Source organism: Epinephelus moara, chromosome 8 (genome assembly GCF_006386435.1).
Source record: "Epinephelus moara isolate mb chromosome 8, YSFRI_EMoa_1.0, whole genome shotgun sequence".
Taxonomy (NCBI): Eukaryota; Metazoa; Chordata; class Actinopteri; order Perciformes; family Serranidae; genus Epinephelus; species Epinephelus moara.
In genome coordinates this window covers 4649241-4662684 of record NC_065513.1, presented here as the reverse complement: position 1 = coordinate 4662684, position 13444 = coordinate 4649241, and the positions used below count along the sequence as shown (strand labels likewise).

Genomic DNA, 13444 nt, shown 5'->3' with positions numbered 1-13444 from the left:
TCTGTTTCTGAAACCCTTCCAGCGCACATTGGACTTACAGAGATGTAGCACAATAATAGAGTGACAAAGCTGCGAAGTTATAGTGTGTGGTAAAGAACCACTGATTACTGAGATTTACTCTCAAGTAAAAAGTATTACGAGTCCAAGAATAGTAAAATCTTCAGTTTGTTGTTGGTTCTAATTGGCACTGAAATATTGTGAGTTGTAATGAACAGTGAAGGACAGTCAAGGAGATGTAGACTTTGGGGTGGATTTTTTTTTCTTAGTTCACACAGATAACACGCAGTGTCAGCTTCAATAAACTGCTTTAGTTTTTGTCAGTTGCCATGCATTGCTTGTCTTTGCCTGTCTTTGCTTTTGGGATGAACACACTTCTTAATCTGACTCTAACCTTTCACAGCTACTAACGGTGCCACTGTCTGTGCTATTTAATATTTCTGTTCTCCTTGGTTGCATACAAACCTCTTTCTATGGTTTCCACCTTTCCCTTTCTTTTTCTCTTTCTCACTTTCACTGCCCAGCATCTATAAAGAAACTTCAAGAGCAGAATGAGTCTCACCAGGCCAGCCGAGCGAAAATGGCTGAGGGGATGGCTTTAGCACTGGAAAAGAAGGATCAGGTAAAAGCAACTCCATCTTACCGACTGTACAGTCCTGATTTGTGGCTTGTGTACTAATCTCTGTCCATTCTTTACCTGCAGGAATGGATGGAGAAGATGACTGATATAGAAAAGGTAAGTCTTTAAATATATCTTTTGGACTTTATAATAATACACAATTTATGATGATATTATCTTTAAATGTGACTGTTTTCCACATCTAAAATAGAAGGATCAAGGACTTGTAAAACAGTGCAAGACTTAAATTTGTTGCTTTCACACCTAATGTGTTTGATGTGGTTCAGTTGAACTTGTAGCTGGGGCTGGTCAATATATTGATACTCTGGCGATATTGTGATTTGAGACTGTATATTGTCTTAGATTTTGAATATCATAATTAGGGCAGGGTATCAACAGAAATAACTTGGTACCAAGTGTATCGAAACATCTCTAATCAAACGATATCTACATTCAATCCTTCTTATGCCGGTAGTCTGATCTGGGACCGTCCTGTCTCCTCGCCAGATCAGCAGACGTCCTGTTACAGCCATCTCCAGAGATGCTATCCCCGTCAGTTTAACATCTGCCCATTAAGTATGAGCTCCACAGCTGCAGCAGCAGCGATCATCCAACACCATGCCGTTTAATGGTCGCAACAAAGTCGCACCGACACAAAATGGCTCCACTTTGTCATTAAACCCGTCAATGAAAATCCGTGTGATACTAACAGTTAGTCCTGTCTGTCTGTGTGTGTGTGTGTGTGTGTGGCCGGGTGGACTCTCACAACTTTTACTGTTGTGAAGCTCACACTCAGCAGCAGGAGCAGCTTCAGTTTCTTTGGTCACCAGACATCACAGCCTAAATTCAACAAAACATCAGTGTTTTACAACACTGGTGGCCAGCTGGGTTGTGTTTGAAAGGACAATGAGAGGTGTTGTATCAGTATACCGAGTGCCATAATCCTCGGGTGCCATTAAACGAGTGTCATTACTCTATCTTTCTCTCTCTCTCGCCTAGCCCTACTTGCAGTTGGTGTGTTTGCCCATTTAGTTCTGCTTTCTTGGGTTGGTAGGAAAGATGTCTATTGAAGTCTGGTGCAGACTAAACAACTGGCTTGAAGTCCCCTGCAAGAGCCCCCGAGGGTCTCAGTGTGGCTCCAGTCAAACTTGTGCAGTGTGTTTTGGTTATAGTGAGAAAGCAAAGCTGACCAACCCCAGGTTTTAATGTGATTTTAGGATAGATTAAAAATCTTTCTGTTGATTGTGAAGTTTGGTAAGTAACCTCCTCATCTAGGTTTTAAACAACATATACTGTAGCCTATGTCTGCAAGATTATTTGACAACCATGGTGTCACGTATGTGCGTCATCATATGATTTCAGAAAGTGGAAAGGGGTTAAACCAAAAGTTTGCTGAGCTTGTGTCTTATTCCATTCCATTCGAAGTACATGAAACAAGTGGTAAAAGCTAAAGGGAAACAATGTATAATATTTTCCTTGGTCGGGACCAAACAAACCGAATCACAAGTGTGAAAGTACACTTAAACTTGGTTTCTTGAAGCCTGCTCATGCACGTGTCCGCTGGTATAACTGTTGTATTTGTTTAGGAGAGGGATTCCCTGTCAGCTCGGCTAGAGGAGATGATGGAGCAAAGCTTAGCACTCTTCCAGAAAAGGGATGACCTGGATGAACTGGAGGGCTTTCAGCAGCAGGAGCTGGCTAAAGTTAAACACATGGTGCGTACATGTGGAATTGGAGGGTGGATCTGCAGCATTACTTAAAAACAATGATGCAGTTTGCTACCATCTTTTTTTTATTTTTATTTTTTTTCATTTTGCGTTTAAATTGAAAATTGAAGAAGGAAAGGATATGCTGTCATTTAAATAACTATGCTTTGGAGTAAGTGCAGTCTGCAAGCCTCAGTGCAGGATAGGAGAGACTGTGTTTGAAAAGCAGTTGGTTTGTTTAGGTGTGATTTAATTTCACATGGGTTCATAGCAGCACATTCTTTAGTGCATGGTATGCTCTTTGATTGTAATTAATTTCCCATTTATGTCTGTCAGTTGCTGAAGAGGGAGGAGCAGCTGGGCCAGCGCGATCAGGAGCTCCAGCAAAAGGAGGCTGAAGTTCAGTCGGCAAAGCAAGGACTGTCTGAGGCTCGAGGGAAATTCCATATTCTGAAACAGCAGCATGAGGAGAGCTGCAGACTCAACTCTGAGCTGGAAATAGAGCGGTAAGAAGGAATGCAATGGGCAGCAGGATGTTATGCTTTTTTTTTTTTTTTTTTTTCCCAAAACAATTATTTTGGTATTTTGGTCAAGCTTCTGAATTAGCTGTGTTGTCAGACAGCTGAGCTTTCCTAGACAATTGGACAATCAGTTAAAAATGCAAACCTTATCCCCCAGGTGTATCCCCATCAGTTACATTGGTAACTTGCCTGTCATTCTTGGAACCCATCGGCTGTATTCGGCGTCTGACTTCTGGCAGACGGCGACACAGCCTCTGGGGGCAGACCCCTGATTTTTTGGCATTCCGGTTTGATTATGGCGGAGGAGGCGAATTTCCGTTTCCGACTTCCGTTTATATAGAAGTAAATCTGCTGAACCATTGCAATGGATTCAGAGTTTGCAGTGACGCCAATTATGTTCCGCCTCGTTAGTTCACCGCGCGGAGCGTTTAACCTGGCAACAACTGCAGCCGGCTCAAACGTGATTGGTCAATATCACTAGGACTACAAACAGCCTACAACCGGAAACCAGGGCTCTTCCGCTCTTCTTCCGGAGGCAAGATCTCCAAAAAAGTTTAATTTGTGCCCTAACCTATAAATTATAAGTTTACCTTTGTTGTTGAACCATGGATTTTGTGAAAGAACAGCAGAAGACAAAGTGTATGTCATTGAATTTGCACAGAGAGGAGCTGCTGTTGCTCAGAGAGGAGGCAGACAAGAAGATCAGTGAGCTGGATGGACGATGCCAGGAGCTGCAGTCAGTCATCCAGCAGGTCTCTGAAGATTTCCAGAAGGTCAGTTCTGAACACAAGTTGCATTAGCTACACTCGATGACTGTACTTCCTTAATGAAGTTACGATCATTTTTCAAGGCAGCTGTCTGTGAATTGAGTGAGTTTGTGAATTGTTTGTATTTCAGTCACAGAGTATGGTGTCGACCTTAGAGAGGTCCCTCCAGGAATTACAGACTGAACATGACGCCCTGAAATTACAACAACAAAAGGTCAGAACAGCCTCAAATTGACAGTCATATTTTGAATGACTTATTTTCTCCCTCAGGCAACAGGACAAGTTAGGGCTGTCACTTTGAGTGACTGTAAAAACGCATAGCATCATCCTAAAATTAGTTATAGTTTGACAGTGTTCCACTTAGCTTAACCATTTTCCATAATTTTTGGCAAAAGCCAAAATTATACTTCCCTCTTGCTTTACACATGCCTAGTGTTGTGATCATCTATCTTGCATTCACAAGGTGAGCATCACAATCAGAGGTTACTGGGCAATAGATCAAGGTCACACTGCATTTTATCAGTGACCCCTGATGGAGAACAATAGGAACCCAATTCAAATAGTCTGGTGTGCTTTTAGATGTTCCCATGTTTGAATTATTGCTGAAATTTGCCTAACATAGTACATGATATCCTTAATATTTCAGTATACAGTAAGCAGTCAACATCTTATCAGGTTTTCATGGAACTCCTCAAGCATTAATTAATCAGAATGACAGTGTTTTTAAGGCAGGCAGATTCAGGGAGTTTCCTACTGTCTCTGGAGCAGACAGGAAATACAAGTTTCCAATATCTTACAAGGCTTTTAGAATAGCAGTATTAACAATTTAGGTTTTAAAAGTGAGTTAGTCATATACTTCTTTGACTTTATCAGGCTGCTGTAACAGAGGAGGACAAGGAGCGCTTGTTAGTGGACCTTCAGAAGAAAGTGACATCTCTGGAGAGATGGTTGCAGAGTAACCTGAGCCAGGATGAACATCTGCAGGAGCTCCTCCACGAGGTGAACATCTGGAGCAATGCTTAGTTTAAGCCACTGTTGGCTGGAACCCACTGTTTTTTGTGGCAGATGTTGAAAGATTCCCTCCACTCTGATTTCTGTAGAAAACATGAAGAGTGTTCCTCTCTATAATGTTTATATAGTAGTATGTACATACCAAATAAATAACTTTCTTTCATTCTGTCATTTAAACTTTGTTACTGCGTAGATAATTTGTCAATTATCATGTGTTAAAATGAAATGGATTAAAGGCAGGATTAAGTCAAAGGCTTGATTTGTAATTTTTTGACTGTAAATTACAGGTGTGTTTACGTAATGATGAAAAATTAGCATTATGTAAATTATCTTTGGTTAACTGATAGTAATATAAATTACTGGAACATTTTACTGCTGTGTTTACAAACAGTCACCATCATCTGAAATAGGTTTAGTTGTTGCCCGCTGTTGGTCTTTTTATTAAAAGAATAGTCAGTCTTTTTATAGAAGCTTACACTGCTTTAATCATTTGACGATTTTGTCGAACATGTTCTGTATTAAAATTAATATATATAATGTGGAGCCTACCTTATATGTATTAAGGAATGAAACAGAAGCCAAACAAGCTATTTATCAGTCCACTTGTTGCTTTTTCAGAAGTCTAGCCTGGAGCAAAATTTGGAGGAGACCAGAGCAGAGCTGCTGCTGGTTAGGACAAACCATGCGGATACTGTCAGCTCTCTGGAGACACAGGTAAACCACTGCATCTCTTCACTAAAGAACCTGAATCCATCAAATCTTCAAACCTGTGATTTTAAATACGTTTTTGTGAATTAAGTAGAATAATAACTGCTGTAATATTTCATCATTGGGCTAAATTAGGATGCATAGGTCACTAACAGTAGATTGTGTGTAGCTTTCAGGGGAACAAAAAGAGGGCTCCTTTATTTATTCCTGTTTTCACTAACATGACTTAAGTCATTTCAGATTTCCTCATTTTAATTTCAGTCCATGCCCAATCCAAAGGATAGGATGATTTTGACAAAGTTTCTGCAGGAAAACAATATGTGGCTTTCCAAACTTTGATATTTAGTACAAGTGTTGTCAAGTTGTCTTAGCAAAGGTAAAATCAGTGTGACAGAATGTGTGTTTTCTGTCTGATCTAGGTATCCAGAATGAGCTGCAGCATTACTGAGCTGCAGACCCTTCTACGACACAAAGACGACTCCTCCAGAGCCTACAGAGAGAGAACAGACTCACAAGTAAGCATACAGATACAGTACTGCAAGAATAACCGATCACGACATTATTAAATTACCTTAAGCAACTTCTTTATCAAATTAACAGAAAATAAATGGATTTTTTTTGAATGGCTGATAATGTTGCTCACAGTGTGGAAGTCAGTTGACTGCGATTATAAAGTGCTTTAGCAGTCTTAGCGACCCCTGAGAGCACTTTAAAACAGGTACCATTTACACACCTGTGGCTGAGTCTACCATGCACCGTACCATGGTGCCATCTGATAAACCCAAACACCAATTAGGTGTTCAGTATGTTGCCCAAGGACACTATGACATACAGGCTGCAGAGGCCAGGGGTCGAACCACTCTATGACTGCTCTACCTCCTGAGCCACAGCTGCCCTGCTGAGCCAGAGCCACACCAGTCACAATCAATCATTGTTCTACTTTCTGTTTCAGATAGCTAATTTGGAGCAGCAAATCCTTGAGAGTAGTGAGAGACTGAAGAGTGCAGAGCATCAGATCATAGAGAAACAGCATCACATGGATAAACTGGTGAGTACCACAACAGTCAAGAGCACAAAATGAGTCTTTTTTATTTATTTATTTATTTTTTTTTTTTTCAGATAGAAATTGCTTGTCATTTTTCCAAAGTGGCTGAGAGAGTATACAGACTTATCACTGAGCCTGTACATTTGTGGCTGTGGGATGCTCTCTGAGCCCTTGTCAGGTATAATTCTCAGCAAACTGAGAAAAATGGTTGGGAAAAGTAAACAAGCAGAATAGAACCAAAAATAGAATATAAGAGGGATCTATGGTGATAACGTTTTAGCACTTGCCTTAATGAATGATTGGACAGGTGGCACGGTGGTGCAGTGGTTAGCATTGTCACCTCACAGCAAGAGGGTTCCTGGGTCGAACCCCGGGTTGGGGGTGCCCTTCTATGAGGCGTTTGCATGTTCTCCCAGTGTCAGCGTGGTTTTTCTTCATTTACTCTGGCTTCCTCCCACAGTCCAAAGACATGCAGGTTAATTGGTGACTCTAAATTGTCCATAGGTGTGAATGTGAGCATGAATGGTTGTCTGTCTCTATGTGTCAGCCCTGCGATAGTCTGGTGACCTGCCCAGGGTCTATCCTGCCTCTAGCCCAATGTCAGCTGGGATAGACTCCAGCCCCCCCGCGACCCTTATCAGGATAAGTGGCTACAAAAATGAATGAATGAATTATTGGAAAGGGATTCATAGGTAGTTAATCATTAAAAGCATATTAAATGTGATCCATATGGAAGGCCTACGATATTAACTCGTCAGCAAGGAAAACATCTCCCTGAAAATCTGGAAACCGTTTCTCGACAAATGGTCTACAACCCAGCAGAAGTGAACTGATCCATAGCTTATGTTCTCTACATTAGGTGACTAGGGCCTATCCATGGTGCATCACATCCTCATTTTTGTGACATTTTGGTTGCCAAGGGGTGTGTTTTTTCCCCCCACTTTTTTTTAAAATCGTTTGTTACTGTCTTGTTCTCTATATTTGTCTCAACTGGACACTACCTCATCTTGCCTTTGTGTGGCATTCATATTGCTGCTTTAGTAATGTACACATTATCTGTCCTTAAAAACCCCAATAAAGAGACTTGGGGGGGGGGGGGCATATTAAAAATAAAATTCACATGTTCATTGACAAATTCACACAATTAAAGGATTGAATTAAAAATTAAATGAAAGTAAAAATTGCCGCTCCTGCTCAACATGTCATTACTCATCAAATCCCAGCAAAATGAAAGTCAAAATATTACAACTAAAGTGAAGGATTCTTTACTTTGATGTCTTATGGTGGTAATATCAAGGACAACACTGTTGCAGACAGCAATGTACACTCCTTAATGTTCCTAATTTCTATTAGCTACTCAGACAGTCAAGTCAGGTTTTTGAAAGTCATCCAGGGCCCTATTTCAGAAAGCAGGCTCAGTAAAGTCTGAGTTTAATCCCGATCTCGTAGTTAACTGAGCCTGAGCTGGGAAACTCTTAGGTGTTGGTTCCAGAACAGCTGATCAGAGTTAGTTCAATCAACTCTGAATATGTTCAGCCTGAGGGAAGCGCGTTCGCAGTGAGCACCAAAAGCCATCATCAATGGAGCGCAGAAAACATGATTTTCATGAGGAAATTTTTATATGAAAAGTATTCATAAATCATTACATAATGTATCCACATAGATTAATTTCTTATTAACACTGACAACCCTGCAGTCCTGTGGAATTCTTTGATGATCCTTTCTGATTTATGCCCAGGGGAAACCACAAAAATGGGCAAAAGTCTTTTCAGAGCCAGAGTCACTTTTCTTACAGCCTGACAGACTGTTGCCTTGCTGATGTGTTTAGTTTCTCTGATGTTATAAAGAAAACTGACGTTGCCTTAGAATCAAAGGGCAATGCATACAATTTGCTGTGATGATAATGCAAATCAACAATGTGTAATATTTGATATATCTGGGTGAAACAGATAAATGATAGAGAGTGAGGTGAAATTGTATCTTTCATATAGATGTGAAGATGGGGTCTAATCACCATCTCCTGACGCAACAGCCCCTGAATAAATTGTGCCTCAACGTCCACGACTTTATTCACAAAAGGACATGCCATGTCTCTCCTACCTGCTACATGCTCAGCAGGCGATCAGCCTCTAGATGAAGCAAACCTGCGAGCCAGCAGGTCTGTTAACAGAAACCTTAGAGGAGCACTGTGTAGGATTTAATGGCATGTCGTGGTGAGGAGTGCAAAGTGCAACCAGCTGAAACTTCTCCTGTGTGTCAAATGCGAACCTCTAGTTAGGATTCCGTCAGTGTTCATGTTCAGAGGTCTTCTCCAAAACAAAATGGCTAGGTGATTTAAACCAGTTAAAACTCCGAATTCAGCAGTTTCACGTCACAAGTCAGTGTTTCATCTACACTGCTTGGCATGTTGCAGACGGCCTGCTCACCCATCGCCTGTTCTGTGTGCTCACCTTTTTTCTCTGATAACTCACCTTCTTTTGGTTTCACATGTTCAGGAGGTTTTACTGTGAGCTGAATTATTTGCAGAGGTCTTTTCCTCCCCAAAACAAATTGACCAGAGGCTATATTCACAAATATTTTGAGAATACTCTCACAGGGCTCCTAACTTAGCCTAAAATTTTTAGTATGGAGTCATGGTTTGGGACTGATTTAAGAAAGCTCTAGGAGCAACTCTGAGTAAGGAAGGGACAGAAACTTTTACCTTAGTGAGGAGGTGTGGTTGACCCCGTTGCTAGGTATGATGCATTTTTTTAACAGATATGTTTGGTTGTCACAGACACACCCTTTGTAAACCTGCAAGGTGTGGACACCCAGTGGAAATGAAATGAACTGCATCACAGCATGTGACTTTCGAAGTGTTGTCAGTGTTAGTGTGATCACTCTGCTGATGGGAGAATGAGACAGACTTAAGTCATCACTGCTGCACTCTTGCTTTTTATTTTTTATTTTTTTTAATTGTCTTTGTGTTGTGATCACTTTATTTGTGGCATTATAGGATTATTGTGTTGGGTGGGAGATCTGAAAACATCTCTAATGAGATCGACCACAAACTTTAAACCTGCACCATCTAATCTGCAGCATTTCATTTACTCACTGTCATTCAGTGTTTGGAGAATATTTCTCCTACCTCTTGTCTTTCTGCCATTTTCTCCTCTGCTAAAAATACTCTTAAGCCTCTTTAAAGTCCTTCTCCCTGCTCCTAACATTTTTCATCCTGAGGAGCTCTCTTATGGACTAAAAAGGCTTTGTTAACACCTTTTATCTTGTTGCTACTCTGAAAACTGAAATTGAAAGTTGTTCTCTGAAAATTGTTTATGTGCACTCATGTCCTTTTTAAGTGAAAGTATTGGATTTCAACCTGTTTGAAATTTAGTTAAAGTGGGTTTTGTATGCATATCTTTAACAATGCATTTGTTTGTGTGTTTTGATCAGCAAGGAGAGTGGAGTGCAGAAAAGGCCTTTCTGGATCAGCAAGTGTGTTTGTTACAGCAGCAGAGTCAAGAGAAGGTCAGCTGCCTGGAGGAAACCATTACCTCTTTACAGACAGAAAAACAGACACTGCAGGATGCAGTGGTATGCTCTGCTTCTTATTTTCAACTTGATTTTGATTTTAAAGACTTATTGTAATGTTTAATACTATGCTGTTACACTGAGACGTGGGTTAACCGATCAGTAGTTAATATAAATGTATGTGTTACAGTGTAGAGAGAGCACAGATACTTTCTCTTTCCTGTTCCTTGTGTACTAGGCTGATCTGGACAGGCAGAGGCGCGAGGTAAACTCCACTCTGAGCCAGTGGACAGAGGAGCTGGAACAGTGCAGGGTAAGATCAACTACAGAGTGTTAATATTCTCCTCTGATATTCAGTGTTTTTATTGAGGAACATGTAATGGAAAAAAAATCCATCTGTTCCAACTATTCAGGATCAAAGTCTGTCAGTGTATTGAGAAATAAAAAATTTGTTGCTCAGATACTAAACACATGCTCTCCCATATTTTATATACTTGTAGTCTTCACATTATATGGCACAGCTTCACTGACAGCAATATTGCAAAGCCAAAAGCTACATATTTAGTACTGAAGCTGCCAGTACTGAACCAAAATTGTCGGATCCACTAGAAATATAGAGGTCTGAAGATTCAAAGGAGGCCATATTAATATGGGAAAGCAGAGTGTATTTGTAGTCCTCTTGTCTTGGTGTATTCCCTCAGGCAGAACTGAACAGTCGGCAGACAGTGAGCACGGAGATTGCCAAAGCTCTAGAAGAAACCAGACGACAGAAGGAGGAGCTGCAAACACAGGTCTGTAGGAAAAGACACAGCACACAATATTCACAACAATAGGAGGATAACAGCTAGAGATGTAACGGTATGAAAATTTCATATCACGGTTATAGTGACCAACGGTTATCATTATTATCGCTGTATTGTTGAAATGTGCTGATAATGTTCAGAAAGTACTTATACGCACACTGAAATCATTTAACCAAGTTTTATTTCGAAAAACAAATAAAATAAAGAGCACTATGTAGTTTCTATCTAACAGAAAGTCTAGCATGTTTGATTTTCTTTTTGTCGTTCATGATTACTCCCATCACAGCCGTCACTTTGACCAATAGAAACACAGAAGGACAACAACACCCCAGCCTTTTTAATATTTCCTCTAGGGATGTTACCACACAGAGTAAAAAGGAAACAGCAGAGGCACTTTGTCAACCTGCGGAGTACTGCCATTAGCATCAAGCTAGCAAACAATGTTATTTCTTCATAATGGAGACAGACATAAAGTAAGAAAATTAAAAAATAGTGGTGGGGCTTTTACTCACCACAACTGCAATTTTTATATTTATTAATCCCTCTGTATCTTTATATTTTTACTCTTTATCCGCTCCCCTTGCCTTGATAAAGTTAATTCATCGCACTGTCATTTCAAACACAACACTTCCTGAATTTGTTTCAAATTAAAAGCCCCTTATAACCTCGGCTGAGAGAATCCCTCCATTTTCTAAATCGGCTTTTATTGTGAAACGTTTGTAGGAACTTGGTTGTGGAGGATTCAGTGACTTGTATGTTTGCGTACGGTACTTCAAATGTAGCTCCTGCTGTCTGCTGGTGCTTTTTACGTTACTACAACAACATTTCGGCTGGCACGTGAACAGACACAGTGACTGATAGTAAAAGTAATAAAAATGGGACAAGAATAACCCGATGACATCACACACATCGTGAAAGACGACCGGGGATAATTGGTGTGTACCATCGTGTAGTGTGTCATGTCTGTCGGCCAAGTCATGGCACGATTTTATGACTCCACAATCGTGTAATGTGACATAGTGACTTTCAGAACAGGCAGAAAAGTCGTGAAGTGTGAACCAGGCACAGGTACACTCGCTGTATAGTTGTGGGTGTTGGTCACGGAGATGGCTCATCAAATTTCAAGTGTTACCCCCCTTCGCAGAGACTTTTTTTCTGCAGACAGGGTGACTATCTTCAATTAGTTTCCCCTCAGCATCCTTATAAAACCCAAAATACTTCCAGAATTCAGACTGTCCTTTTAGAGGGGGGAAAAAATCTCCAGAACACTGTCCGTGCGGGTGCCTTCCACTATGTTTTCAGAGGCCAAACATTGCAAACTGCGCGTGCGCGCCTGTGTCTTAGGGACTGCTGCTGCTTTTCCAGGCAATGAACAGTATCACTGTGAGTTTTTCGAAAGTGCGGTAATCAAACACGGTTTTAATGATAATTAAAATTTGAAATGGTAATACTAACCTTTGGGAATTTTGCCGCGGTTTATCATTTTACCGGTAATCGTTATAACAGCAAACATATGAGGTCCCCCTTAAATGATGTAGCAGTCTCCCTCTGGACCAGATGCAAACACTTGTTTTCCCGTGGAGGGACAGGAGAGTCATTAAGCAGCAGACTGTACCTTCATTTGATCACCCACAGATTATAAGACAATGTCAAAGAAATTCAGAGCTGGTTGTCCTCCTGCATATGAAATCATGTACTGTGTAATGAAAAGTGTTTGCCTTTGCTTGTTGTCAGGTTGGAGAGCTGACCACATCTCTACAGACCTCACAGGAGGAGCTGTCCAATGTCACTGAAAAGTTAGCACTGAAAGAAGAAGACATCAAAACACTCCAGAATGGTATGCACACACACATTTCAAATCCTTTAAACAAATAGGTCCCCTTGATGAGTTCAAGTATTTCCTCCCCGTGTAACAGTTTTTCATTTCTTAAAATGGTAAACCAGGGTTGGACCAAATATCTGCTTACCATTTTATTACAAATCAGATGTGGTCCATACAGTGTGTGGTTCACCACCATGACGAGAAATGTGATGTGATTAGTTTCTGATGGAGGCCTTGGTGAAGAGATTCCAAGTAAATATGCATTTTATTCTAAAGGTAAAATGACAGAAAAGAACAGAACGTGTGGAGAGATTTAATATGAAGGTTACATGACGGTCTTACTTTGCGGGCTGTTAACATCTTTGATCTAAAAGAGTGGTAGTGGCATTTGAGCCTTAACTGCAGTTACAAGCATTGCTAAAATCATGAGCTGTATTATTTAATATTTTGTATTTGGAATTTTTGAAATAAATACAAAGGTTGCAAATTTTCTTCAAAATTGTTGATTTAGTTCACCTACACTGCGTGATTTTTGGCAGGAAAAAAACGTATGTTTGTCTGTGTTGCAGAGGTGCAGCAACGGCAGGCATCGCTGGTCCAGCTGCAGGAGGAGGTACAGCAACAGCAAGCCCAACTCGAACAGATGGAACTGGACAAAGACTCCCAGCTGAGCAGCCTGAGGGAGGAGCTGCTCAACCAAACACAGCAGCTGGATAGCTGCCAGGCACGGGTCAGTCAGAAAAACCTACATACATACAGTGGTGTGAAAAAGTGTTTGCCCCCTTCCTGATTTCTTACTTTTTTGCATGTTTTCCACACTTAAATGTTTCAGATCATCAAACAAATTTAAACATTAGTCAAACATAACACAAGTAAACACAAAATGCAGTTTTTAAATGAAGGGTTTTATTAATGAGGAAGAAAAAAATCCAAAG

At 40.5% G+C, this 13444-nt stretch overlaps 2 protein-coding genes across 4 annotated transcripts in view; one reads left to right on the top strand and one right to left on the bottom strand.

The window, feature by feature from the left end:
- The window catches only part of LOC126393944 (coiled-coil domain-containing protein 106-like), a 613357-nt gene that overhangs the window by 70675 nt on the left and 529238 nt on the right, over positions 1 to 13444 (bottom strand). The window lies entirely within an intron of this gene.
- The window catches only part of golga1 (golgin A1), a 39154-nt gene that overhangs the window by 11605 nt on the left and 14105 nt on the right, over positions 1 to 13444 (top strand). For 2 of the 3 annotated variants that reach the window (XM_050050335.1, XM_050050334.1), the window contains 15 exons: positions 522 to 619; positions 701 to 733; positions 2203 to 2331; positions 2659 to 2828; positions 3505 to 3616; positions 3741 to 3824; positions 4484 to 4609; positions 5240 to 5335; positions 5749 to 5844; positions 6282 to 6377; positions 9807 to 9947; positions 10123 to 10197; positions 10586 to 10675; positions 12422 to 12524; positions 13079 to 13239. In XM_050050335.1, coding sequence (XP_049906292.1) covers positions 522 to 619; positions 701 to 733; positions 2203 to 2331; positions 2659 to 2828; positions 3505 to 3616; positions 3741 to 3824; positions 4484 to 4609; positions 5240 to 5335; positions 5749 to 5844; positions 6282 to 6377; positions 9807 to 9947; positions 10123 to 10197; positions 10586 to 10675; positions 12422 to 12524; positions 13079 to 13239 — 1610 coding nt within the window. The remainder of the gene's footprint in view (positions 1 to 521; positions 620 to 700; positions 734 to 2202; positions 2332 to 2658; positions 2829 to 3504; positions 3617 to 3740; positions 3825 to 4483; positions 4610 to 5239; positions 5336 to 5748; positions 5845 to 6281; positions 6378 to 9806; positions 9948 to 10122; positions 10198 to 10585; positions 10676 to 12421; positions 12525 to 13078; positions 13240 to 13444) is intronic. The other variant, XM_050050336.1, reaches the window with a different exon arrangement.